Raw genomic sequence first — 27,320 nt, 5'->3', positions numbered from 1 at the left:
CAAATGACTAAGAGAAGTCAGCCGGGATAGTGGTAAAGATAGCACTTTAAAGATGCCTGGGGCCTCTCCATCACCAGCATTCCAGCCTTTGCCAGGCTGTTCGTGGTGGTGTGGAACTGGCAAAAAGGAGAGAGAAGAAAAAGGGATGAGGGCACGGGAGCCCCAAACGCAGTTCATGGAGAACTGGGTTTTCAGGTTCAAAGTGCATCTAGATGTCTTTCTCTGGAGGGTGCTCTTTACATCATGGGGTAGGCGATGACAAAATAGTTAAGCTCTGAATCGATCAGCTTTCGGTATTTCCTGTAAATTTCCCGTAGGGTCCTGTCTTCTTCATTTGTCTCATATCGGTTTGTATAAATTCTCACCTGTGCAAATAAAGGAACACACACATATCACACACACACACACACACACACACACACACACAGTGACTACAATCACTTAGGATCTGACAATCATCTAAACGCATGTATACCCACAAAATTAGTGGTAGAATCAGAAAAAGCCCAAGCGCAGGATGCCTTTGGATACCAAGATGAGTGCACGATGCTCAAGTCCTTTATGCAAAATGGAGCAGTACGTGCAGATTATCTCTGGGTTGCTTATAATGTCTGCTATAAAACTATACATCTTCAGTTGTGTAGTTTTATAGACATACAGTTGGGGCTAGAGTCATGGATGTAGAGCCTAGAGGAGACAGAGTAGAAGAGATTTACAGATCCTGTCTGTGGGGCAGTGCCTGTCTCATATCTGTCCCCTGTCCCAATTTCTTTTCTTTTAGTTTTTTGAGACAGGGTTTCTCTGTGTAGCCTTGGCTGTCCTGGACTCACTTTGAAGACCAGGCTGGCCTTGAACTCACAGCAATCCACCTGCCTCTGCCTCCCAAGTGCTGGGATTAAAGGTGTGCGCCACCACGCCCGGCCCCTGTCCCAATTTCCATCCTGCATCAAAGCAAAAGCACCAATCCTAGATCTCCCTGCTTCAACTCACAAGCAGCTGAGGGTCCTCACCTTTAGAGTGCGCAGGGAGCACTGCCCCTCCTCCTGGCTCTTCAGGATCCTCTCCACAAACTTAACGTCCAGGAAAGCCCAGATTTTGAAGTAAAACAACTTCCGGCAGGCCAGGATGAGGAGATGCAGCTGCTCATCCAGAGACTCGTGATTGTTGTTGAACTCAAATGTTAACTTCTAGAAAAGCATGGGGGGGGGGTTGACTGGGGTAGGGGGACGGAGGCGCTGGGACTGCCCACAGTGTGGGGGGCTGACTGGGGGAGGGGGGCAGAGGCGCTGGGACTGCCCACAGTGTGGGGGGCTGACTCGGGGAGGGGGGCAGAGGTGCTGGGACTGCCCACAGTGTGGGGGGCTGACTGGGGGGGGCAGGGGCGCTGGGACTGCCCACAGTGTTGGAGGTCTTCAGTGACTTAGGTTACATTTGGCTTTTTGTCAAGTTTGGCTCTTCCCATCCTTGCTTAGTACTGACCACAGGAACCACACGAACCGCAGGGACTACAGGGCGGCCTGTGTAGGGCTGTGAGCCAGTGGGAAGGTAGGAAGAGGCTGTCTGTATTTGGCTTCACAGAGCTACACCAAGGATAAGGGAGCTTTTCTTGCTTGAGAGCCAGGCAGTGAACAGCAGCTTCGTCATCTGTTGTGGTCTCTCGAGTATGTGGGAGGCTCGAGAGTGTGCTTGGTAACTTTGACAATGAATTAAGTGTGCACTTGAAAGGCCAACTAAGAAGGGGCGGCAGGCTTTTCGGTGAGCCAGAGCTTCTCATGGGGGGTGGGGTGGGGTGAGGTGGGGTGAGGTGGGGTGGGGGCTCACGTGCCACTCACCTGTAGAGTGTTCCGGAAGGTGGGTAAGAGCTCTATCAGAGTGGGCCGCATGGACCAGTCAGGGTCGCTGAAATAGCAGCTCCTTAGGCTGATGCTCTTGAGTGGAATCTCCTGCAGCAAGATGCGGGCCAGGCGTTCATATTTCATGACTCGCTCGAAGAAGAAGTTCACCTTCAGGTTACTGGCCTGCCTGGCCAGCTTGGCCCAGGACATGCCCCAGACTACCTGACCGTGGGGGTCATGAACGTGGCATTTGATGTTCATGGTCCGGAGGGTGCCAGCGTTGTTCTCACTCAAGGTCTCCAGCAGCTCGTCAGAGATACAGTTGTAGTTGAGCGTTAGGTATGTCAGGTTGTGGAATGTGGCCATGGCCTTGTTGAACTGGGAGCTGCCATAGACAGCCAGGTGGTGGCTGAAGAAGTCTTCGATGTTGAGCTCCGAGGCCATGTTCTCATTCCGCAGGTAGCTCAGGGAGTTGAGGATGTGGCAGCCTTGCTCCACTGTCAGCCGGGCTCCTTTCAGGCTAAGGAGGTCCAGGTGTTTGCCCATTTTCTTTAAGAAAAAACTCAAGCTCTTGAGGAGTGAACCCTTGATACTTTTTCTCCAGACCAGCCGGTCCAGCTCCAGGTGCTGGATGGAGAGTGTCTTCAGACGGTTGTTGCTCTTGCCGAGGCATGACAGGAGGCCTCGCATGGTGATCTGGAACTTCTTGGTCAAGACCGCATTGTAAGGGTTCAGGAACTTGATTTCTAAGTGTTCCAGGTAGCGGCCAAATTTCTTAACGTACCAGAGAGCTGACTCGAATTCGGAGGCATGTACCCTGGATGGCCTCCCGCTGAACGTGATGGTCCTGTACCGCCAGAGGTCAGCTGAGTACATTATCTGGTTCCACTTTCTGCAGACCAGGGCAGCTCTGGACCTGTCCCTGTCACCCAGCCACCAGAAGACATGTCGCAGGCACACATCTGGCAGAGTGGCCCAGCAGCTCTGCTCTTGGGGCTGGATCACTTCACCTTCTTCATCCATCAGAGGACCCAGATGTACAATGTAGTGGTGTGGTGAGCAGGGCTTCCCAAAATGGGGGGAGAATGCAATCACGTGTTCTCTGGAAGGGGTAAAAAGGAAGAGCTGTTACCTGCCAAGCAGAAATCAAACTCAACTGAACAAACCTTTTCCTATGCCTTAGCTGTACTGTATCAGGCATGGTGGCAGGTGTATGTGGTCACTGGTGAGCCCAGGACACACCTCACGCCTGTGAAGAGTGCATAGTATCAGGGTCACAGAGCAGCACCCAATTTCAGCACAGTGAGAAGCAGCCTGTGGTGGCATATTCCTGTAATCCCAGGACTCAGGGGGCTGAGGCAGAAGAAATACAATCTCAAGGCTAGCCTAGGCTACACAGTGAGTCCCAGTGCTCCTGGACTATGTAGAAAGACCCCGTCTCCAGCAAAACAACACCCAGTGAGTGTTAACACAGCAAGAGAAGTGAGGAGGTCCAAGCATGCTCACGATACAGGGGGGATAGCACAAATAAGGGGTGGCTGATTTCCATGTAAGGAGGATGTGCCGAGGGCTTCTTGGAGGGAGGTGATGTCTGAGTTAAGTTTTGAAAGATGAGTAGATCTGCAAGGCAGACGAGGTTGGCCTAGTGATGGGAAAAGCTGATTGTATTATAAGCAGAGGGAACAGCAGGATGTGCAAAGCCACAGAAGTGTGAACCCATGTGATGTGCTCACACTGACGGCTAACGATTGCTTGCATATCTTGAACTTGTAAATTCAATTTAACAAACAAAACAAAAGTTTTCTTTGCATGTAAGCATACTGTCCGTGGTTATGAGCCTCTACTGACAACATGGGTCATGAGGCCAAAAGACAGTCTGGAGAAATGACAATAACAACAATAAAATCAAGAGCCTGGGTATAGCTTGGTGATAGAGTGCTTGTCTAGCACACTCGATGTTTAATCCCCAGCATTGCACACCCTGGGCGTGTGTGTGTGTGTGGTGTGTGTGTGTGTGTGTGTGTGTGTGAGTTGTGGGGTGTGTGTGTGTGAGTTGTGGTGTGTGTGTGTGTTGTGGTGTGTGTGTGTTGTGGTGTGTGTGTGGTGTGTGTGTGGTGTGTGTGTGTGTGTGTGTGTGTGGTGTGTGTGTGTGTGTGTGTTGTGGTGTGTGTGTGTGTTGTGGTGTGTGTGTGGTGTGTGTGTGTGGTGTGTGTGTGTGTGTGAGTTGTGGTGTGTGTGTGTGTGTGTGTGGTGTGTGTGTGTGTGTGAGTTGTGGTGTGTGTGTATGAGTTGTGGTGTGTGTGTGTGTGTGAGTTGTGGTGTGTGTGTGTGTGTGTGGTGTGTGTGTGTGTGTGTGTGTGAGTTGTGGTGTGTGCTGGGGTGGGGTTGCTAAATCAAACCTCAGCAAAGTCACAGGCTAGAAGACTATGTTGGTGGCTACAGACGTGGGTGCAAGCGAGTGTGCTTGTGCCTGTGTGGTGCACGTGGGCATGTATGGTGGAAGACAGCCTGGACTGTGACAGCTCCGAACGCTGGCCCTGGGTTAGGTTTTCACCTTCTACCTTGCTTGAGACGGAGTTTCTTGTTTGCCACTAGCTAGTGCAAGAGCTTCTGGCTTCTCTTTTGTTTACACTTCTCTTGTTGTAGGATAGCCAGGATTACAGACAGCTGCGGCTTTATTTGGGCCCCGGGGATTCGAACTACTGTCCTCACACATGGCAGGTAGTTTTCCCCTGGACCCTTTCCCTGACCCTGAGTTTGAGACTTTTTTCCCCCAAGGATTACCCCCAAATAAACGAGAATAGCACTCTCATTGGCAAGGGGACTTAGTGGGCTGTCAATTGCTACTGTGATCTTAGTAAATTCTTTTGTGCCTCACTGTCTAGTCTGACAATAGAAATAGCAATTCCTTTCTCTTAATTTTGGGAAATTTAAATAAACCGATGAAGGAAATACACCTGGGAGGTTGAAAGTGCTCTGTGAGCACAAGCTGCCGTTAGTAAGTTGGGGCCAAGGTATTTCTGCAGAAGGAAGATGGGCTCACAGGCATTTTGCAAATAGAGGATCTGGGGAGGGGGTGTTGGGAGGTTAATAATTTCCTGGTGAGATGGTATTCTAAGTATATGGCAGAGAGATTCAACCCTACGCTAGTATTCCCAAACCTGGGCTTGGCCCACCATAATATGACAAAGAGATGCCAACCAGAGAGGGAAACTTAAGGCTGTCCCGTCACCAGGGCGGCGCGCCCCTCCCACGCGGGCCTAGCGGCTGCGCGGGACCACCACTGCCCTCTAGGTGTGTGGGTGCCTTGGGCCGCCCGTTACCGGCTCGCTGCGCCCCGCTTGGGCTGCAGGGACGGAGCGCGCCTGCCCCTCCGCTGGCGCTGCTGCTCTCACACCGACTCAGAGAGCAACGCCCATGCCCCTGCGCTTGCGGCGGCCAAGGCCACGGTGCCTTTGTGACGCGCTGCCACTCACTTGCACCAGGCGCCCTGAGAGCAGTAGTGAAAAGGTCTGACCCTAACACTGGTCCATTCCCTCCAGTTTTGACCTCCGGAAGCTTTGGGCTTCCATTTCTACGCCCAGATGAGGACTCCTCCTACCCCGACGCTCTTCCACTCTTCTATCTTCAAGATGACTTGACACCTCACCTCCAAAGGGTGTGTTTCAAATCCAGTCTGCAAGCTGACTTGACTTGAACCTAAAAAAGCCAGGTCCCCTTTCCAGCTCCCAGACACCCAACACATCCGCCTTGCTTGGCCATTTCCTACCCTGGTGGGTAACCTTTGTGCTGAAAGTTCAGTATTCTGTCTGTTCCCAGGTAAGCTGCCTCAACCACTTACCCCTTACTTTACTGCTAAAGGCCTCACCTGTCCGCCCCTCCTCCACCCCTCACCCCAAGTACTCGGGGGCTCAACTTGTCTCCTCCTTTCTCCAAGATGAAAAAACACAGCTCTCAGCCGGGCGGGGCAGTGGTGGTGGTGGCACACGCCTTTAATCCCAGTACTCAGGAGGCAGAGGCAGGTGGATCCTTGTGAGTTCCAGGCCAGCCTGGTCTACAATGGGAGTCCAAGACAGCGAAGGCTACACAGAGAAACCCTGTCTCGAAAAACCAAACCAAACAAACCAAACCAAACAAAAACCCACAGCTCTCACTTCAGAAGAGATAAAGAGATAGTTTATTTTGGAGCCAAGTATGAGTGATCATGGCCCAGAAATACAGATTCAGTTGGCCGCCAACAACCATGTTCCGACATGCTAACACTTTCTGTGAAGTTTTTATAGTAATAGAACAAAGTTTACAGATTCTGGTGACACAGCAGGCAGGTGGGACACGGCAAAGCCAGGAGACCTTGCTGTAGGCACCAGATGCTGTGTGGATTTCCTTAGCAGTTGGGATTTGCTCATCTGTTCCAAAAGCTCTACCTAAGAGCCACAGGGTGTTAGGTCACACACAAGTGTGGGTGCTAAGCAGCTATTCAAGGGCCTAAGATAGCTTAAGATGCTCAGTGCTGGACCTGCATCAAGCTAACTTCCCCACAACCCCTGCCGGTCTGAAAATGTCAGCCTTTGTAGAATGCTGAGTTCCGTGCATCTACTTTCTGGGAGCTTTAATTCTCCCTGCTCTACCTTCCCACCCCTCTTCTCTTTCCCTTCTTTCCCATTTTTCTCTGCCTCCCTCCTTCCTTTCTCCTACAGGCCCCTCACTCCTAATATGTCTTGCCCTGAAAACTAATGAAGGCAAAGAAATAGGGCAGGGAGAAACTTAGGACAAAGCTGGGGTTTCTTGGGCAGCCCAGCTGCTGAGCCCAGGTGCATAGTGAGGAGTTCAGTGGAGGAACCGAAAACCTTTTCTCCTGGTCACCTGTCGCTCCCAGAAGAAGGAAAAGTCATCTTATGAAGCCTAAAGATTAAAGACTGTCTCTTTTCCTAAATAAAGACCACCCAAGGTGCTGAGAGCAAGTGACAGTTGAGTGTCCTGCCCCAAGCTAGAATGAGAGACATCTTCACACCTCCAGGGGCCATTGTGGAAGATAAGGCAGAAAGACTGAGGGAGCCAAAGGACTAGGGCTTTGAAATGCTCTCTTCAGCTGTTATAAACATGAGCACACATCAGCTGTGGTTCCTTGCACAAGACATGCATATGTGTGTGCTAGCATGTGTGTGTACACACCCAAGCACCCTCGCACAGGGGATCAGGATGTGAAAGCACAGAACTGTTGGGAAGAAAGGGGTTCACAGGAGTGGGATAGGGGTGAGAGAAGTCATTGGGAATAAGTCTGATTACAGTACATTGTAAGCATGCATGAAACTCAACATTAAAGGAAAAAAATTCAGTTACAGAGATTGGTAAAGAAAGCAAAGTTGTGAGCACTGTGGAGGGGAGCAGGGAAGCCGGTGTGAACTGGAGCTCTTCCGAATCCTATGACCTCTTTCCTCTGGAGGCAGCTGGCCCTCCTCACTTGGTTTTCTTTTGATGGGCTAACCTCAGGCACTTCTCCTAAGGAAATGAAAATAGATATTAAAAAGCTTCAAGTGGAAGTGTCTGGCGTAGTGGTGCACACCTGTAATCCCAACACTCAGGAGGCAGAGGCAGGTGGATTACTGTTGAGTTCGAGGCCAGCCTGGTCTACAAAGCTAGGCCAGGACAGCCAGGCTACATAGAGAAACCCTGTTTCTAAAAACTAATAAAAAATAAAACAAAAAACAAAAACAAAAACAAAAAACTTCACATGGGAGGCAAGTTGCTAAACTATTTTCTGTAGTTGGTCCTTCCCATCAACAGAAGCTATCAAAGCCAGGGCTTTGGGAATGCCACACCAGCACTCTACCGCACAGCCAGGTGCAACCCTCTGGGTGGTGCTGTCCCTTGTCCCAAAACATGAGCCAGGGTGGAGGGGTTGGGGGAAGGCGACCTGTGACTGAGACTAGGATGAGAAGGCATAGAGAAGACTGAGCAGGGAGGGTGACTGGAGACTTGGGGTAGTGACTGATGGAGGCGGGCATCATGGGTAAACGGGAAGAAGCACATGTATGGTTTCTGTGTAGCCACTGCAACCAGAGAGCCTCACTGTTCACTTGGTCAGTGCCAAGTCGCAGAATCGAGGGACAGAGGAACGTGCATAGCAACACTCCCAAATGTTCGTGTTTGTGTCTGTCTGTATTGTAGGGCTGCTGGGTGAAATACAGGACGACCCACTGACTTTCCGTTTCAGAGACTCGAAAAATCACTGTGTGAGAGACAGTGACCCTCCCTTCGTGATAAGAGCAGGGGAGACTCAGAGTAGCGAAACAGAAGCAAGCAGCCGAAGCAGTTTACAACCTTGTAAAGTCTCTAGAGGAAAGGTAAAAATGGCTAGTGCTCCCATTTGGTACAAGTCAATGTTTTTGAAATGCTCCTGCCGACCTTTTCCCATAGGTTCCTGGGAGGTGGGGTGGGGTGGTTTGAGAGACTCTTCTATCCTAGGGCAGGGGCTCAGTCGTGCAGCAAAGCAACTTTTCAATCCTGACATAAACTAGGAAGCACCCAGGCAGATGGGCACCAGCTGCTGGCCAGAGATGACAAGGCCCCAGTGCCTCCTGCCTACCTGCAATTTCCGGAGTGAGCTATAAGTGCACTTTCATACTGAAATGCATTTCCATACTGAAAATGGGCCAGAATAGTAGATTAAAAATAACTCTCCATTCCTTTGAAATTCAAATTTGATTGTGCATATTGTATTTCTACTTGCCAACAAAGGCGGAGAAAAGTGTGAAAGGAAATACCTCACCAAGGACGAAATTAGTTCATTTTTATAAAACTTATAAATGCATAAGAAAATTAGAAGATTTAGGACCCTACCTCCAACTTTTGAAGGACTGCACACTTTATAATTAAAAAAAAAAAAAAAGGTAAACGGCAGAGTAATAAATATACTAAGATAACATATAGTTGGCAGACAATTCGGCCCTGTGCTTGCTAAATAGGGTTCATGTTAGAGAAAGTGAGAGGACACCTGCAGGCTGCTGAAATTGCTTTCTCCGTGATGTGTCTGGAGAATTGGAGTAGGAGGGGAGAAGAATTAGCATGATGGATGAACGTTTTACCACTGAACCCTGTACCTACTCTCCCCTCCCCCATTTGTTTTAATTTTTGACAGAGGGTCTCACTATGTAACTTAGTTGCCCTTGAATTCACTATGTAGCCTAGGCTGTCCTCAGACTCAGGGTCTTCCTGTCTCAGCCTTCCTTTTTTAAAAAACACTGTGTTTGCACGTATGTGCAGATATGTGTGTGAGGGTCCGTGCCAGAGGTTGCCATCTTGGTATCTTTTCTTAGCATGTTTCTGCCTTATTTTGGGACAAAGTCTCTCACTGAACCTCAAATTCACCATTTTGGCTAGACTGGCTGGATCTGAGTCCCTGGGACCAACCTATTCTCTGTTCCCTTGGCACACTGAGGCTCTGGCATGAGTCATTGTGCCTGGCTTCTGCAGATTTGAACTCATGCTTGCATAGCAAACTCCTTAACCATGGAGCCATGTCCTCAGCCCCTGCCTTGCCTTTCCTAAGTGCTAGGATTATAGGAAACCACCAAGAAATATGACTGAATGTGCTGGTTAGTTTTGTTTGTTTGTTTGTTTTGTTTTGTTTTTGTTTTGTTTTGTTTTGGTTTTTTTGCTAACTTGACACAATCTAGGGTCTTCTGAGAAAAGAGACATTGGCCTGTAGCAAATCTGTGTGTCATTTTCTTGCTTGATAACTGCTGTAGGGGCCAGTTTGTTGTGGGTCATACCGCTGGTGGGCTAAGACAGTCATGAGGGAGTAGGCCAATAAGCAGAATTCCTTCATGACCTCTGCATCAGTTTCTGCCTCCAGATTCCTGCCCCAACTTCTCCAAGCAGTAAGTTGAAATAAGTCCACTCCTCTCCAAATGGCTTTTAAAAGACAATCATTTGAAATACAATCATTTGGTGGAGCAGTGGTGGTGCATACCTTTCATCCCAGTACCGGGGAGGCAGAGGCAGGCGAATCTCTGTAAGCTCAAGGCCAGCATGGTCTATAGAGTGTGTTCCAGGACAGCTATTGCTACACAGAGAAACCCTTTACTGGAAAAAACAGAAACAAAAAACTCCAAACAAACCAAACCCTCCAAACCAAAACCAAACACTAAACCAAACCCCCAAAATCAAACCAAACTCAAACAAAACCCAACAAAACAAAACAAAGCAACCAACCAACCAACCAGCCAACCAAAACAAACCCCAAACCCCAAATCACCACCAACAAAAACCCTCCAAAACCCCCAAAAGATAGTCTTGAATGGAAAGGGCAGGATAGTCCGGGTATGCCAGAGGCAGGTCACCAGCTGCCTTCACACCTGGAGCAGGGCTCTTCTGCTCTCAGGCCTGAGCTCCCTTGTCTCCTCCACCTGGAGGGACTTCACTGCTGGCCCTGGGCTTGGCTGGTTCACTCCCCAGCCTTGGAGTGTTGCCATGTGTAGGGCCTGGTATAGATGCACTTACAGAGAGGAGAGATCCAGTTCTACCCTCAAAGGTGACCCAGTGACTAGGAGGTGACACAAGTCAGGTAGCTGGAGAGAGGAGGCGGGGGAGGAGCTGCCCATCCACAACAAAGGTAAGCACCCCCTCTCCTCAAGGCTGGGGTGTGGTTAAGACACTCTGCAGCAGGCCCCCAGCCATGTGAGGAGACAGGAGGGGTGAGGGGAGGGCGAGGTACCTGGTGCCCGTTTAGAATGGGCATGGGAAGTAAGATTCCGCACTGACGACACCTTCGAAGGACGTCATAGGCAGCCTCCGGCTGGAGCGCGAATGTCAAAGGCAGACCTACAGGGCCATTTTGATCCTTTGTCTCTTGTTTTGTTGAACTGCTATTTTTTGTCTTAGGACGAACATCTTTCCTCACTGTGGATGCTTGCTTTTCATTCCTCATATTTGCAAGGAATGAAGGAACGATTATTGGTTTCCCATTCCGAAGATATATCACAGTTCCTGAGGCCACACATTGTTTCTGCGAATGCAAGCAATGTGGGAAATTAAACAAGCAATTACTTCTCTGTAATAGTTGGACAATATAGCTGAGATAACCTGAAAGGCTTCCCCTATAAACACTTAGAAATGAGGGATAAAGGCCAGCAAGATGGTTCTGTGGGTAAGGGTGCTTGCTGTCAAGCCTGAACACCTCAATTTGATCCCTGGAACTCAAAAAGTAGAAAGAACCTATCCTCACAAGGCCTTCATTCGGTACACACACACACACACACACACACACACACACACACACACACACACACACACGGGGGGGGGAGGGAGGTGGAAGGGAGGGGAGAGAAGAGAGAATAAATGTGTATGTATTTTTTTTAAGTGCTGGATAATATAAGGCAGACATTCAATGTTACAGCTGACTTTGCTAAAACAAAGAAGACTCAGATTCCACGGATGGAGGTTTGGATGCATGATGGGGGCGCTTTCAGCAAATATGGCCATTTGGACCCCTTGTGTTCTACTTGACAAAAACCTCTCCTGCTCCCTCCCTTTCGGTGACCTCTCGAAGAACTCTCCAGGAGACCTCCTGTCTTCAGCTTCCTCAATAACCAGATATAGATCTGTTTCACCTAGGTTAACTACAGTCCGTTTGTGCAGGGCCACCTGACCATGAAGGGAACATTGCAGTATGCAGCAGTAGGCGGCTGACCTCACTCTCATTCTAGTTCCCCCTCTGCCCCTACCCCACATCCTGCCTTGTGCTTATAAGCAGCCTGAGAAAAATAAAATTTTGTCAGCTTGATCAGACTCTTTGACTTGCTGTCCATTCCTTGCGTCTCTTGTCCCCCCCCCCCCATTCTCTCCCTAGGGGTCCGTGGGTCTCAGTGGACTGTCTGGCGTGTCTGGACAAGTGGTGCCTAACATGGGGCTCGACACGACGCCTTTGGAGAGAACACCGCCCCACAATCAGTGGAAAGGCCGGCATTCAAGACTTGGAGTCTCCTGAGCAGTTCTCAGGCAATGGGTGAGTTTCAGGTGGTGCATGTCATAGGTTTCTAGTGCATATCATAAATCTCTCTTTCATTATGGGACAAGCAATTTCTTGACATGATCTCTTTGTTTCTGGGCTTAAAAGTTCACTCAAGACGTGAGGAACTAAAGTTAAAAAGAAGGATCTTATTAGGTTTTTTAAATTCTTAGCTGATATCTGTCCATGGTTTCCACAAGAAGGAACTATTAGTGAGAACAAGTGGCGAAGGGTTGGGGATTGTCTCCAGGATTATTATCGTACTTTCGGTCCTGAAAAGGTGCCTGTGACGGCTTTTAGTTACTGGAATCTCATTAATGAAGTACTTAAGACTCATCATGATTGGCCTGATGTCAAAAATATAACTGAGGAAGGAGAGCAGCTCCTCCATCGCTGCTCCCGGTCGCCATCTGTGACCTCTCGGTCCCGGCCTCAGACTCCTGAAGGGAGCCAGACCCACAAGCTGAGTCCTGACTCGGAGACGGCTGTTGGGTGTTCCAATTCCTCTGTTCCCCTCTCCCCGCCTGCCCTGTCTCGCCCTTTGCCTCTGCTTACTGGCACTGCAACAGTATATCCTTCCCTCATTGATTTTGGAGATGATGAACCTCTTGACCCTGGTGATGTTGCCTCCCTGGAAGAAGAGGCCGCACGATACCATAACTCTGACTGGCCACCTGTGAAATTGGAGGCGACCCTAACTGTGTCCAAGGAGACAAAACCTGATGACACTCCCTCCTCAACTTTAGCTAACCCTAAAACAAAAAATTTTGGGGATCCTAAGCCTCTCTCTGTTTCTTTCCTCCTCCCTCCCTTTCACCCTCCACCTCCCTATGGTCCTCAGCCACTTAATCAGATTTTTGCTGCCAACCCTCTACTCTGTCAGGCACAAACGGTCACCATTGCTGACCTCTCGACCCTCTCTGAGCTAGTCCGTAACCGACAGGAACAAATTGTTCTCCTTAAAACACTTAGGGATCTGGACCAACAGCTCGCTGGTCTCTCATTTTTGGATGGTGAGGCACTCTCTGAGCGGCCACCCCACCCTACGCATGCTTTTCCACTTTCACTTCGTAGCGGTATGACTATTCCTAGTGGAGGGGCAACACCTGCTCGCCAGACATCAGGACATTCTCCCGGGGGCTGGAAGGAGAGTGAAGGAGAGGAAACGGACGAGGGAGAGGCCAAGGAGGGCACTGCGGGCGATCTGGAGGCTCCTGTGGAGGAGCATCCTTTGGTCTATACTCCTCTATCCTTGTCTGTTAGAGAGAAAATGAAGGCCCTTTACTCTGGCCTTGTTGGAGGCTTCTACAGAGGCCTGGCTCACTCCTAGTGAATTTAAACAACTTGCCCATGCCTCCCTTGAAGGAGGAGACTTTGTACTATGGAAGGCTGAGTTCCAGGAAGCAGCACAAGACTTATCAACGAGAAACGCCTGTAATGAAGGCACTCAGATTGAACCGCAAATAAAATATTGGGTGACTCTCGCTTTGATACCCTCAATGAACAAATTGCTTATACTCCTGGCCTCCTGGCACAGGTGAGACAAGCCGCCCTTGGTGCCTGGAAAAAGCTCCCTTCACGGGGCTCTGCCTCCGTCGCTCTTACAAAAATCAGACAGGGCCCTGAGGAACCTTATAGTGAGTTTATCAGTCGCCTTAATGAGACTGCGAGCTGCTTGTTTGGACCTCAGGATCCAGAAAATCCTTTTATCAAGCAGTTGGCTTTTGAGAATGCTAACCCGACATGTCAGAACGTTCTTAAGCACCACCGGAAAGAAACTCTTTCTGATTACGTCCGACTTTGTGCAGGTATAGGGCCTAGTCATGCAGTAGGCCTGGCCATTGGAGCCGCCCTTCAGAGGGCTGGTCTTGGGTCTCGTTCTTTGCAAAGAGCCTGCTTTAATTGTGGCCAGCCTGGGCACTTTGTCAGGGAATGTCCCCGGCCCTGTAAGACCTTGGAAAATGGCCAAACTCTCCTCTCAGGTAGACTAACTAGCACACCCTTGACTGCCCGGCTCCAACCAGCCACAGTTTGCCCATGTTGTAAACGGGGACATCACTGGGCTATTGAGTGCCGCTCCAAGACTGATTTACAGGGTAACATCCTTCCTCCTCATGGGTCGGGAAACTTCCCTCGGGGGCAACCTCCGGCCCCCATCAACCGAGTGAGCCCCGGAGAAATTGGGTTCGTTCTGGCCAACATGCCACCCCAGAACCCAACATTGACATTCACCCCAGCCTCGGGGCACCGCTCCCAATGTCCCCCTCTGTCAGCCCTCAATCCATTTCAGATCTCTGGAGAACAAGTGAAAACAGCCCAGGATTGGACCCCTGTACCACCACCAGCACAACATTAACACCTGAGGAAGGAACTAGATTACTTCCTACTGGAATATTTGGTCCCTTGCCTGCTAATACCTTTGGTCTAATCATTGGACGTGCCTCTTCTGCCTTAAAGGGCATTCAAGTTCATCCCAGCGCCATTGATTCTGACTATTCGGGAGAGTACCAACTCTTGGTCTCTGCCCTACAGGGACCCGTATATATCCCTGCTGGTCAAAGCCTGGCACAGGCCCTGCTCCTCCCTCTGGAGCCTGGGCCCTCTAGGGCACTAGCTAAAACCCGCAATCTTGACCCTCAATCCACAGAGGCATTCTGGATGCAAAAGATTTCTCCCTCCAAACCTATGCTCACTTTGTTTCTTAATGGGAGGTCATTTAAGGGGCTCCTCAATTCCGGAGCTGATGCCACAGTAATAACATTTGAGCATTGGCCAAAACATTGGCCCTTGACGGAATCAACGACCCATTTGCAGGGCATTGGACGTTCTCAAAATCCCCTCATTAGTGCTTCTGCAATCAGATGGTCGGATCAGGATGGCAACTCAGGATTGGTCACTCCTTTCATTATCCCAGACCTTCCTGTCAATCTCTGGGGCAGAGACATTTTGTCTCACATGAATGTGTTGATGCTCAGCCCCAATGAAACAGTAACCAAGGGTATCTACCAGGTCAGGGACTGGGCACTCATGCCCACGGCAGGACAGCCCCCATAGAGACCTCTCCAAAAAGAGGAAGAGAAGGACTTGGTTACCCTTTTTTCTAGGGGGCCTTGCCATAACTGCATCCCTACATGCGGACAAGATTACTTGGAAGTCTTCGTCTCCGGTTTGGGTTGACCAATGGCCCCTTTCCAAAGAAAAACTTGATATGGCTATGCTGTTAGTGCAGGAACAGCTTGCTGCTGGACATATTGAGCCCTCCAACTCACCCTGGAACACTGCTATATTTGTCATTAAAAAGAAATCAGGCAAATGGAGACTTCTACAAGATTTACGAGCAGTAAATAAGGCCATGGTAGTAATGGGAGCATTGCAACCTGGTCTCCCCTCCCCCTCTGCCATCCCTCGTGATTTTCATAAGATAGTTATCGACCTTAAGGATTGTTTTTTCACTATACCCCTCCACCAGGAGGATTGTTTTTTCACTATCAGGAGGATTGTTTTTTCATTATACCCCTCCATCCGGAGGATTGTAGTCACTTTGCCTTTAGTCTCCCTCAGATTAACTTCCAACAACCTATGCCACGATATCAATGGAAGGTACTGCCCCAGGGGATGGCTAACAGCCCTACCCTGGCTCAAAAGTTTGTGGGACATATTATACAACCTGTGAGGGATGGTTGGCTGTCTATTTACATCCTTCATTATATGGATGACATCCTCTTGGCAGGTCCTTGTCCACAAGGGCTTCTCGTCTGTTTTCAACAGCTTCAGTGTGCTCTCTCTGCCGCTAAACTTAAGGTGGCTCCTGAAAAAATTCAAATGTCTGAACCTTTTATGTATCTGGGGTATGAACTCAAGTCACAACAGGTCTATGTCCCCAAGCTTGAGGTACGAACCTCATCTCTTCAAATGCTCCATGATTATCAAAAATTTCTAGGAAACCTACAATTTCTTAGGCCTCATTTAAAGATACCTCCTGAAGCTTTGGTGCCTCTCTACCAGTTACTAAAGGGAGACTCTCACCCTTCCTCCCCCAGAGAACTTACACCTGGAGCTAAAGAATCCCTTACCTTAATCAACCAAGCTATACAATCACAAGCCACCTTTCAGTTTGCTCCCCATGTACCTCTCGTGTATATACTCTGCACTACTACTCACTCTCCCATCGGAGTTTTCTGGCAGGGTTCATCCCTTTCTCCCACCAGGGGAACTCCCCTCCTTTGGGTCCCTCTGTCCTCCTCCCCCTCAAAGGTCCTTGCCACCTATGCTTCATTGCTTGCCCAACTCATGGTAAAAGGAAGAAGGATGTCCAGACAGCTCTTTGGTAAGGAACCTGATTTAATAGTTTCGCCATATACGGCAGATCAAGTAAACTGGCTTCTCCAAACTTCCTTTGATTGGGGCACCGCCCTTGATTCATTCCCAGGACAGATTGATAATCATTATCCTGAGGATCCTCTCATTCAGTTTGCCCGATTCCATCCCTTCGTTTTTTCATGAAAAACAGTTCACAGGCCACTCGTAAATGCCCTTCTGGTTGCTTAGTGATGGTTCCTCAAATGGCCATGCAGCCTATGTGATTAATGGAGAAACACACACCTTCGTTACCGGCCTCTCCTCAGCCCAATTGATTGAGCTCCTCACGCTCCTCTTAATATATCTACAGATAGTGCACATGTGGCACATTCTGTTCCCTTGTTGGAAACTGTGCCTTACATTAAAGCCTCTTCACGGGCCTCCTCCTTATTTGCTGAGATACAAAAGTACATTCAAATTCGTACCCTTCCTTTCTTTCTTACCCATCTCAGAGCTCACACTGGCCTTCCTGGCCCCTTGTCAGAAGGCAACACCCTGGCAGACGCAGCCACCCGTACTGACGCATTTGCTTTAACCCTTTTCGATCCATTAACTCAGGCAAAGCACGCCCACTCCCTTCATCATCTCAATGCCACCACCCTGCGTCTTATGTATAAAATCACTAGGGAACAGGCAAGGGAGATAGTAAAGGGTTGTCATACTTGTGTTTCCCATCTCCCCGTTCCCCACTTGGGTGTTAACCCACATGGATTGCTCCCCAATGCCCTATGGCAAATGGACGTTACTCATCTTCCTCCTTTTGGCAAACTCAGATACCTTCATGTCACTGTTGATACCTTTAGTGGCTTCATTTTTGCCTCTCCTTTGTCGGGTGAGGCCTCTAAGGATGTTGTTACCCACACGCTTTGTTGTCTCTCTGTGATGGGCCTCCCTAAAACTATTAAAACTGACAATGGCCCAGGATACACTGGTAATAAATTCCAGGCCTTTTGTGCCTCCCTTGACATCAAACATTACAGGCATTCCTTATAACCCTCAGGGCCGAGGCATTGTCCAGCGGGCGCATCAAACACGTGAAAACACCCTCCAGAAATTAAAATCCATTCTCCAACACTCTACCCTGACCACCCCCCCCATAATTGGCTCTCACACGCGCTCTTCGTGCTTAATTTCCTTACCCTTGACCAAAATAACAAGTCAGCTGCTGACCGTTTATGGCACGCTGGCTCTCAACATGGCCATGCTCTGGCCTGCTGGAAAGATCCCCTGATTGGTCAATGGAAGGACCCCGACCCAATCCTCATTTGGGGCCGAGGTTCGGCTTGCATTTTTGATACTGAGGAAAATGGTCCTCGATGGCTCCCTGAAAGACTTCTTTGACAAGTTAACCCACTGCCCAGCATGGAGGACAATATTTCTGCTGAGGCTCCATCCTTTTCTGTCTCCACAGAACGTAACAACAATCCAGCCAGCCCTGATGACGATGTGCCTGTTATTCCTGCTCCTCCTGATGGGCCCTCCGCTTCACATGCTCGGATTGGAACGACCTCAGACCAACATCCATTATCCCTGGAATTGGACTTGGGTAGTTCTCTCCGAGAGGGGTGATCCTATCTGGTCTTCCTCTCGGATTTCTCCTGTTATTTGGTATCCTGATTCACTGGCCCCTGACTTATGTAAAATGGCGCTTGGCGCTGGAGTACCTTGGGGTTTGGAATTTCAACTTACAGCCCATTCTGCCCCAGAGCGAGATCTGCCTGAAAAGCCCACCCATTTTGCACCTCAATTCGGGATTCCTGCTCCTGTTGGAGCCTCTCTGTCCCTTGCATCGGTGCGCTGAGCATCTGGGCCCGGTTGCAGTAACTCTCTCCGACGGACCCTGATGCAAGAGACTGATTTCTATGTCTGCCCCGGACCCCACTGCGATAGGGCTTGGCATCACAAATGTGGTGGCAAGTTAGATTGTTATTGCGCAGCTTGGGGCTGTGAGACAACGGGAAGTACATGTTGGAAACCATCTTCCTCATGGGATTATATTACCTTAAAACGGGGCTTTCCCAAACCCAATAATCCTCTTGAGGCCATTGATGCTTGCATACCAACAGGGCACAGAAACTGGAGTCACCTTCTCCATAAAGCTTCTAAAAGAGACCCACCCCCGGCCAGCATTCGCCTCAGGCGGTTGGGCCTAATCCTGCGCTAGCCCCAAAACCTTGTAAACCTCTTCCTAAGCCTACTCAGGTTCCCATACCTAAGCCTTCTCAGACTCCCACACCTTCCATAGATACACCTTATTCCCTACAATTGCCCACTACTCCTCCTCCTTCAACAGGCTCCTCACACCTTGTGTTTACCCTTGTACAACAAACCTTTTTGGCCATTAATGCCTCTCATCCTAACCTTTCAGAAGAATGCTGGCTTTGCTATCATTCTTCCCCACCCTTTTATGAGGGCATTGCAGTCTCCTTGACTAACTATACGGTGGCTTCAAATCACTCCACCTGTCGCTGGCATCAGCCCAGTCCTGAGGGTCTCTCCCTCGAATGGGTGTCGGGGACAGGAACTTGCTTGTTGGGACCTGGGACTCTCATTCCCGCCTCCCTATCCTTCCTATGTAACAGTACCCTGACTTACCCCAATATTTCTACATCTACATATATTGTCCTCCCTTTAGATACTTGGTGGGCCTGCTCATCAGGTCTTACGCCCTGTATATTTGCTCCTAATCTTGTTGCACGCAAGGACTTTTGTGTTCTTGTTCAAATTATCCCATGATTAACCTATTACTCTCCCCCTGAATTCTTTCACTTGTGGAACCAAGAAGAGAATTCCCCTTCGGATGACTCCCCTTACAATTCTACGTCACTCCTCCGTAGACAACCCCGGGAACCCATAACAGCAATCACGGTTGCAGTCATCCTGGGACTCGGGGTGGTGGGCGCAGGTAGCGGGATCTCATCCCTGGTCCTTTCCAATCAATATTATTCTGAACTCAGCGCTACAGTAGATCAGGATGTTTGGGAAATTCAGCAAAGCATTGAGGCACTCAGTGAGTCACTTTCCTCCCTAGCAGAGGTGGCTTTGCAAAACTGACGTGGTCTTGATCTTCTGTTTTTACAACGGGGGGAGGGGGGGCTCTGTGCAGCTTTAAAAGAAGAATGCTGCTTTTTTGGCAGATAAATCCGGGGTGGTAAGGGATAGCATGCGTAGAGGACGAGAAGGACTGGAAAAACGACAGAGAGAGAGAGAGAGAGGGAGAAAAGCGAAAGCTGGTATAAAAACTGGTTCTCTACTTCTCCATGGCTGTCCACTCTTCTTCCCTCTGTTCTCGGACCACTTCTTGGTCTATTACTCCTGGTCTCTTTCAGTCCCTGGGCCTTTGCTCAACTGACCTCTCTAATAAAGAGGCAGTTTGAAGACCTCGCAGCTAAGCCTTTACAGGTTCACTATCTGCGCCTGGCTGAGGCTGACTCTGAGGATGAAGCCCCCCAAAGATCATCACTCCCCCAAAGATCATCGAGAGGGTGCGAGGCTTAGCACTGCAGGGAGCTTTGCCTGCACTCCTTCCTTGGCAATCTCCTGAGAAGCATGCCTGATTGCATAAAGGTTTGGCGCGAAACCATGGCACCAGATGCCCCCTTTTCCCCCTTAAAAGCACCCAGGAGGTTGAGGACATGGTCAGTCCAGAGAGACTGAACATTGACTTTTTAACGCAACGCCCATCTCTTGAGGGGGATCAGGCCTCTACTTCCCCCTCTCTGTTTTCGTTGTATACAAGAAAGGGGGAGATGATGGGGGCACTTTCAGCAAATATGGCCATTTGGACCCCTTGTGTTCTACTTGACAAGAACCTCTCCTGCTCCCTCCCTTTCGGTGACCTCTCGGATAATTGTCCAGGAGACCTCCTGTCTTTAGCTTCCTCAATAACCAGATATAGAACTGTTTCACCTAGGTTAACTACAGTCCGTTTGTGCAGGGCCACCTGACCATGAAGGGAACATTGCAGTATGCAGCAGTAGGGGGCTGACCTCACTCTCACCCTAGTTCCCCCTCTGCCCCTACCCCACATCCTGCCTTGTGCTTATAAGCAGCCTGAGAAAAATAAAATTTTGTCAGCTTGATCAGACTCTTTGCCTTGCTGTCCGTTCCTTGCGTCTCTTGTCTCCCCATTCTCTCCCTAGGGATCCGTGGGTCTCAGTGGACTGTCCAGAGGGTCTGGACAGATGCATCTCTCTAAAATCCAGGGTTTGGGGGCTGGAGAGATGGCTCAATTGTAAAGCAACTTGCTGCTCTTGCAGAGGACCCGTGTTTGGTGGTTCTCACATCCATACCAAGCAGCTAGCTCACAACCACCTGTAACTCCAGTTCTAGGAGATTTGATACCATCTTCTGGCAGCCAAAGCCACTGCACACATATGGTGCACATACAGACAAGTAGACAGACATATATACAAATGAAGAAAAATAAATTAAAAAATGAAGGCATGATAGCACATGCGCTTGGGAGGAACAGGCAGGTGAATGTCTGAATTCAAGGCCAGCCTCTCTACGTAGTGAGAAGGCCAGCCAGGGTTATGTAGAGAAATCTTGTCTCCCCCTGGCCCCTAAAAAAAGAAATTAAAATCCATATGTTACAATATGCTCATAGGGAGCTTCGTGTTTGAGAGGTGAAGGTCACAATGGCTCCTCCTGCACTTGTGGGTTTATAAAAGAGGTAGCCTAGCTAGTTCCTAGATTGCTCTTGTCTTTTGCCATTTGAAACTCCAAATGCCAACACTCTGAACTTGGGTTTTGAGGCTTCAGAACATTGAAGAATGAATCTCTGTCATGCAGAAATTACCCAGCCTGTGGTCTTCCATCATAACAGCGCAAATGGACCAAGGCCCTGGAAGCCATGGGAAGTTAATCTTGTAACTAGGGGCTTGGGTGAGAGGAAAAATGCTAACTGTGGAAGCTGAGCAGGAAGGAAAAGCCCCTTTCCCTACACCACACTGCCAGGAATGGCATCTCTCAGCTGCTGCAGTAAACAAAGAGCTAGGTTGTCTCTAAGGTCCCCTGAGTTCTGCTGTTCCGTAGTGGTTTTATGTTTTATTTTATTTTATTTTTTAAAGACAGTGTCTCACTATGTAGCCCTGGCTGGCCTGGAACTCTGTGTAGACATGAATGGCCTCGAATTCACTGATCTGCCTGTCTCTGCCTCCTGAGTGCTGGGATAGTCTGTGTGGGTTTTGTTTGTTTGTTTTAAACAGTTGAATTGTTTAGAAAGATGAACAGCTCTCTGTTCTGGGGTGGGAATGTAGAGGCAAGTTCCCAGGAAGTTTCTCAGGAGGAAAAGGCTCTGTAAGACAAGAGGGCAACTTGGCTCAGTGATGCACTAAAACACATTTAAGGCTATGGAGGGATCAGTCTAGGAGTGCTCTGTGGTGGTGTTTTTGTTTTGATCCCAAGTGTGGGATGTGAAACAGATTGTGAGAGAACAGGTGGTGTTTGTCCACTGGAAAAGGGACTGCCTCTTTTGGGGGCATGGTCTTTGCCAATTGATAAATATCCTAGTAAGGACTCAGAGGAGGAAAATATATGAGCCCCCATACAAGAGGCTTGGCTTTTTTGGTTTTTTGGCTTTGGCATTGCTTCATATGGTTTGGCTGTTCATCACTCCACTTTGAGACACCCCTGGAGAGAAATGCTCCAGAGAACACTTTGAGGTCCGTGTTCTGGCTGCTGCTCTGGATTCTGGCTGCTGTGGTTGCAGTCACCTTTTCTGAATTGCTGGTTTGATGTTTACAGGTCTGCTGAAATCCTGACTATGAAGGGTGGAATTGCTCCAAGGAACTGAGTCTAAGAAGGTCTACTTCTCCTGTTACTGTTAACCTCTTTTTTCTCCTATCTAGGGTAGGTGGGTTGGAAGGGGGGGTATAAGGGTTAAAGAATCCCAAACGAAGTAGGTTTGAAAAAGTCCGAAGCCTACAGTGCTCTTAAGTAAAACCAGTCAACCAACTACATCATCTGACATCTTTGGAGCCTCCTTTCATACTCAGTACGCTGTGAGCTTTATTATGGAAAGATGGGAAAAGCCCTTTTAGCCTCCCCAGGGAGTCCACAGCCTAATACCATGTGAGGGAGAAAGCCTGAAAGGGCAGGCCCAGTTGAGGCCCACAATGCAGTGTCCAGGCCTGAAGGTTGGTGATGTCAGAGGTGATCAGGGCCATCAGGAGTTGCCAGGACTGCTCTTTGACGGGTTAGGCACACATGACAACCGACTATGTGTGCCCAAATTTGGAACAAAGTAAAGCAAAACCAAATGGAATAACATGCATTTTGAACCTTTGGTAACTGCGCTATGCCAGACTTACACGGAATCTGCTGTTCACACCTTGCGTTTTGGAGCACAGACTGGCTACTGGCACAGTTAGGAAGTGGGTAACTGCTACTCACCATATGGGAGACATACTGATTTTCTGGAATCATTTGTTTGCAGTGATCACAGTGTTTTTTTCTTCCGGGAGATACAATTCTCTTCCCTGAGTAAACACAGAAACAGCACAAATGACTGCTCTTGACAATGGCTAGCTTGCCTCTCCCCTAGTTGCTCCCATGGCCTGTACTCACCAGCTCCCATCTGGCCATTGCTAATTGCTGTAGTTTGAATGAAAACACCCAGGTCTCCTTGTGGGCTCATGTGTTTGAATACTTGGACCTTAGCTACTAATGATGTTTTGGAAAGCTATGGCACCCTTATGAGGCAGAGCATCCCTGGAAGAAATGGGGTGCTAGGCACAGGCTTAGAGGTTTCTTAGCCTAGTTGCACATCTTGTTCATTCTGCTTCCTGACTGCGGGTCCACATGACCAGTGAAGTGCCTCACACTCCGGCCACCAGTTCTTCCGCAGCACAGCAAGGTTGTTACCTCCTGGAACTGTGAGCCACAAGAAGCCCTGCCTGCCTTAAGCTGCCTCTGAATCTTATCGTTTTTTTTTTTTTTTAAATCACAGAATGATGAAAATGGTCAACAGCCTTGGACATAGGCTTGGTGCTGGAGCTGCAGTGTCCAGTCTTGTTTGTTTCCTGATCTCTCTGCATGGTTTCATCTATAGGATGATTCAGGTGTGCCTTACCAGGCTAGGGTTATGTCTTTGGAATCTAAAGAAAGCCTTTTACTTGTGGCTTTCCCTCCTTCTGCGTGGCTCTAACATCCCCATGCCTGGCCAAGTCATCTAAGGTCACTGCAGAGACACAAGAAAGTGACTCCAGTTTAATGGTACCATACAGAATGGACACTCATCTCTTCTGTGCTGTCAAGGATTCCAGTCCTTGCATCCTTCCGAGGAGATTGTCCTGCCCTCTCCTTCTCCAGCGCCCCTCCCCCCCCCCCCCCCCCCCCCCGCCCCGCTGCTCACCTTCTTCGGGCCTGCCTTTTGCACTCAGACACGCATCTTTGTGCTGGGCCATCGCTCGGCGTGTGATGGGCTGGTTGCAATGTGGACAGCGCTCCGTCTGGCTGCCACAGTGGGACTCGTGGACATCCAGATTATTAAGGTGCACGGCAAGCTCACAGAACGTGCACTTCGCAGGGCGCTGTTGGCTTTCCTTGGACTCTGGGAAGGTGGAGGACACAGGCCTAACTCCCTAAGGAATTGAAGCCAATCAGAGAAAGTACGGGTGAGAGTCAGAGTCAGGAACTGCCCTCAGGGACTACAAATAGTTTTAGACTTGTCCTAGAGTGCTTTCTGCTGCTGTGATAAACATCATGACCAAAAGCAACCTGGGGAGAAAAGAGTTTATTTCACTTCCACTTCTGTATTGTAGTCCATCACTGAGGGAAGACAGGGCAGGAACTCAAGGAAGGAACCTGGAGGCAGGAACTGAATCAGAGACACGGAGGAATGCTGCTTACTATCTTACTTGGTTTGCTTTCTTTACAACCTGGACCACCTGCCCAGGAATGGTACTGCCCACAGTGGGCTGGGATCTCCCACATCGATCATTAATCAGGAAAACGCCTATAGACACACCCACGGCGCAATCTTATGGGAATTTTCAACCGAGATTCCCTCTTCCCAGGCAACCATAGCCTGTGTCAAGTTGACAAGAACTAGCCACCTTACTCATGGACCATGGAAATCTCCCTTGCCAAGCATGTACATCTGTATGTATGCAAGTACACTCATAGCAGAAGGATCTGCATCTCTGGGGGTGAGGGACGGTTCTTTGTTGTTCTCCTAGCCACTCAGGTGGGGAGGTGCTGGCCTGGAGAATCTATGACTGGCCTCTTCTCCCCTCTCTGCCTCTGTCTCCCAGGTCGACTGTAGAGGACAATTCACCCCAACTTCAGTAAGCGGCTTGTGCATGCTTCTGACATAGTACGGACTACCCAAACTGTGCTGGCTAGTTTTATGTCAACCTGAAAGAAGCCAGAGTCAATTGAGAAAATGCCTCTGTAGTATCCGCCTGTAGGACATTGTGGATGGTGCCATCCTTGGGCTGGTGGTCCTGGGTTCTATAGGAAAGTAGGCTGAGCAAGCCATGGGGAGCAAGCCAGTAAGCAGGACCCCCTCCATGGCCTCTGCATCAGCTCCTGCCTCTGGGCTCCTGCTCTGTTTGAGGTCCTTTCTTGACATCCTTTGATGATGAACAGTGATGTGGAAGTGTGAGCCAGATAATTGCTTTCCTCGCCAAGTTGCTCTGGGGATCAAAAGCAGCTTTGGGTTTCATCAAAGCAGTAACTTTAACTAGAGTACAAACACGTGTTCAGAGATGTGGGTTCCAGCTCTAGCCCCTGACCTCTCCTTACATCGTTTGGGCTAGCCATGCTCCCCATGCGGGTCCATGTGATCCTAGAGGGCGGAGACCAAGAATGGCTGCTTCAGTTTTCCTCTAGCACCCATCCTAGGGCTCAAGAAGTGTTTGCTGGACCAGGTTAAAAGGTGGCCTGAGCTTGATTCTCAGATAAAGTCACAAGGGACTGACTCACAGAGGTAGGAAAGAAGACTGAGCTGGGCCCACCTGCCACCGCCTCACAGGTCTCTGAAGAATGTTTAGCCTTTCTTAAAATAGATCCCTGTCCCGCCAGACCCATAGTCCTACAATGGGGAGTAGAACCGGAGAAACTGAGGACAACCTCAGTTAGCACAAAACCAAGCCAAACCAAACCAAAACCTTTTTCCCTTCCCAAACAGAGGCCAGACACCCCCCACCCCGCCCATGCCCCGCCCCCTGCCCCCACCCCCTGTCCCGCCCCGCCCCCCAGGCCTCTGTCCCACATGCCACCTGCTCACCTTCTGGTGCACAGCTTCTACATGTTCCTTCATCTTTGCCTGTGGGATGGGCTCCTCACATTCCGGGCAAAGGACCAGGAAGCGCAGGCAGTGGGCCTCGTGGAGGGTGAAATGGAGAGAGGCCACATTTCTCTTGCTTCAGGAATAAAGTGGGGCGGGGAGTGGGGTGGGGTGCAAGAAAGGAAGGTTCACGGACTTGGTATAAAGCAGGAAGCCTTGTTGCATACCTGGGGCAAATTCTTCCCAGGCCTGCAGCATAGAAAGACAGTGATGCTGATGATGCCCTCCTGCCCCTCTTGTGCTGGTGAAAACAGAAAAATTCACAAGCATGAAATAGGTGGGGGCAGTCTACAAAGTCCCATACTGCCCAGGAAGGTGGGAGGAAGGAGTAGGAGGAAGGTGTTACCAGGGCAACAGGGCAACTTCGGAGAGTAATGGCAGATTGAGTTCCTGTGCTGTGAGACAGTTAAGTAACATATGTCAAAGTGTGTACTTTAAATGTGTACAAGTTAGCTAGGCCTATCGGTACAGGCCTGCAATCCTAGCCGTTCATAACCCTGAGCCAGGAGGGTGGCTAGTTCAAGGTTTACTTATGCTATAGAGTGAGTTCAAGGTCGGCCTGGGCAACCTAGTGAGACCCTGTCTCAAAATGAAAAGGAAAAACAGAACTGGGCATACTAGGACTTAGCAGACTGCTTGGCTCAGTGTCCAGTACAACTCCCAGCACCCACCCCGCCCCCACACGCACACACATCCCCTACACACAGAGAGGGGGGAGGAAGGGAGGGAGGGAAGGCGGTGAGGTGAAGTATATCCTTTACTAGTTATCTCTTACTAAAGCCATCATGAAAAAAATTAACAAACAAGTCAGCTGACATTGCAGCCCTGCGATGACCACGCTTCCCACGTGGCCAAAAGCAACTTTCAGAATCTCCAAGGGTTTCCCGGCTCTTTAAGAGGAAAGTCCACCCAGCAATCTCTGTTCCCAGGCTCCCCCCTGCCCCACCCCCCAGGGTTGCTGAGATGCAGGAAGGTCTCCCACTTGCAGGGCAGGATGCTCTTCTTTGACAAGCTCCTCGCCAGAAGTGCTGTTTTTATTCTACCCGCTCATGCTGACAGCAGCTCAGGAGAAAGAAAACACTGGCTGTATGTATCCTTAAAGGACCAGTTGTCCGAGGGAGGTGTCTCAGGGACCCAGCAACTGGGTCATGGCCTCAGTGCTATTAGCCTGATCAAGCTGTCCCCACAGATGCATAGATTTGACTTCCCTTGCTCTGCTCGCCTCTCTGTTCTGCACGCCTACACACTGAGCACTTCTTCCGTAGTCTAGAGATCCTGAGAGGTGAAATGGGGAGGCTTACCCCAGTTACTGCAACAGGTGGGTTCTGAGACAGGCTCCCTTTACTTGGAGGTGTAGTCACTGCCTCCTGCCCTCTGTACTCTACCTCCTTGCTCCTTTGCCAGGCAGAGGGCAAGAATGACCCTGGAACACCACCCCAAGGTCCCTTTCACAGATGGGTGGGAAGATCATGCTTCCAGGACCCCACACTAGAATGTAAGCTCTGACAGGAATGAATAGCCTGCTAGGGACATGTCCCTGGCTACTTTGTAGCTGACCAGCCAGCCTGAAAACCCATGCTGAGTGGAGTGTAGTGATATTGAGGTGCCACTGAGCACACTACCTAGAGATCTAGTTTTGACCGATGCGTTCCAGGGGTTCCCACCCCTTTTGGCCCGCCCTCTGGTGTGTTCCACATCCTCCTCACTTCAGAAATAGCTTTCTCTGCTCTGCCCCTGCCTCTGATCAGTCCTGGAGGAAATGCCTTCTTACCAGTTCTTGCACACCTGGAAGTCAGCCTCCATGGTCTGCTTCTCGGAGTGT

General features: G+C 49.6%; 2 protein-coding genes across 3 annotated transcripts; both read right to left on the bottom strand.

Moving 5' to 3' along the window:
• Fbxo39 (F-box protein 39) lies at positions 1 to 2,858 on the bottom strand. The gene is made up of 3 exons (XM_051167590.1): positions 1,833 to 2,858; positions 1,011 to 1,187; positions 1 to 365 (listed from the first exon to the last, which is right to left on the bottom strand). The coding sequence occupies exons 1-3, from the start codon at positions 2,856 to 2,858 to the stop codon at positions 237 to 239; spliced, it is 1,332 nt and encodes a 443-aa protein (XP_051023547.1). The 3' UTR covers positions 1 to 236.
• Positions 2,798 to 27,320, bottom strand: Xaf1 (XIAP associated factor 1). Of its 2 annotated transcripts, none has more exons than XM_051167591.1 (6): positions 27,270 to 27,320; positions 25,439 to 25,574; positions 23,561 to 23,789; positions 22,600 to 22,685; positions 10,552 to 10,842; positions 2,798 to 2,937 (listed from the first exon to the last, which is right to left on the bottom strand). In XM_051167591.1, exons 1-6 carry the CDS (start codon positions 27,299 to 27,301, stop codon positions 2,851 to 2,853), a joined length of 861 nt encoding a protein of 286 aa, XP_051023548.1. In that variant the 5' UTR covers positions 27,302 to 27,320; the 3' UTR covers positions 2,798 to 2,850. The 2 variants fall into 2 exon arrangements, with proteins under 2 accessions (XP_051023548.1, XP_051023549.1); XM_051167592.1 differs by having other exon boundaries at positions 27,284 to 27,317.

This window comes from Acomys russatus, chromosome 25 (assembly GCF_903995435.1).
Source record: "Acomys russatus chromosome 25, mAcoRus1.1, whole genome shotgun sequence".
NCBI classification, from domain to species: domain Eukaryota; kingdom Metazoa; phylum Chordata; class Mammalia; order Rodentia; family Muridae; genus Acomys; species Acomys russatus.
The sequence above is the reverse complement of the archived record's forward strand: the minus strand, read 5'-3'. Positions and strand labels throughout refer to the sequence as shown.

Excerpts from the sequence above, each read along its gene's own strand:
- Fbxo39 (XM_051167590.1), bottom strand. The coding sequence starts at position 2,858 with ATGGATGAAGAAGGTGAAGTGATCCAGCCCCAAGAGCAGAGCTGCTGG. Across the intron at positions 1,188-1,832 it reads CCTTCCGGAACACTCTACAG|AAGTTAACATTTGAGTTCAA; the intron begins GTGAGTGGCACG and ends ATGCTTTTCTAG. Across the intron at positions 366-1,010 it reads GCTCCCTGCGCACTCTAAAG|GTGAGAATTTATACAAACCG; the intron begins GTGAGGACCCTC and ends TTATTTGCACAG.
- Xaf1 (XM_051167591.1), bottom strand. The coding sequence starts at position 27,301 with ATGGAGGCTGACTTCCAGGTGTGCAAGAACTG. Across the intron at positions 22,686-23,560 it reads AAAAGGCAGGCCCGAAGAAG|GGAAGAGAATTGTATCTCCC; the intron begins GTGAGCAGCGGG and ends GTGTTTACTCAG. Across the intron at positions 2,938-10,551 it reads CCATTCTAAACGGGCACCAG|AGAACACGTGATTGCATTCT; the intron begins GTACCTCGCCCT and ends TACCCCTTCCAG.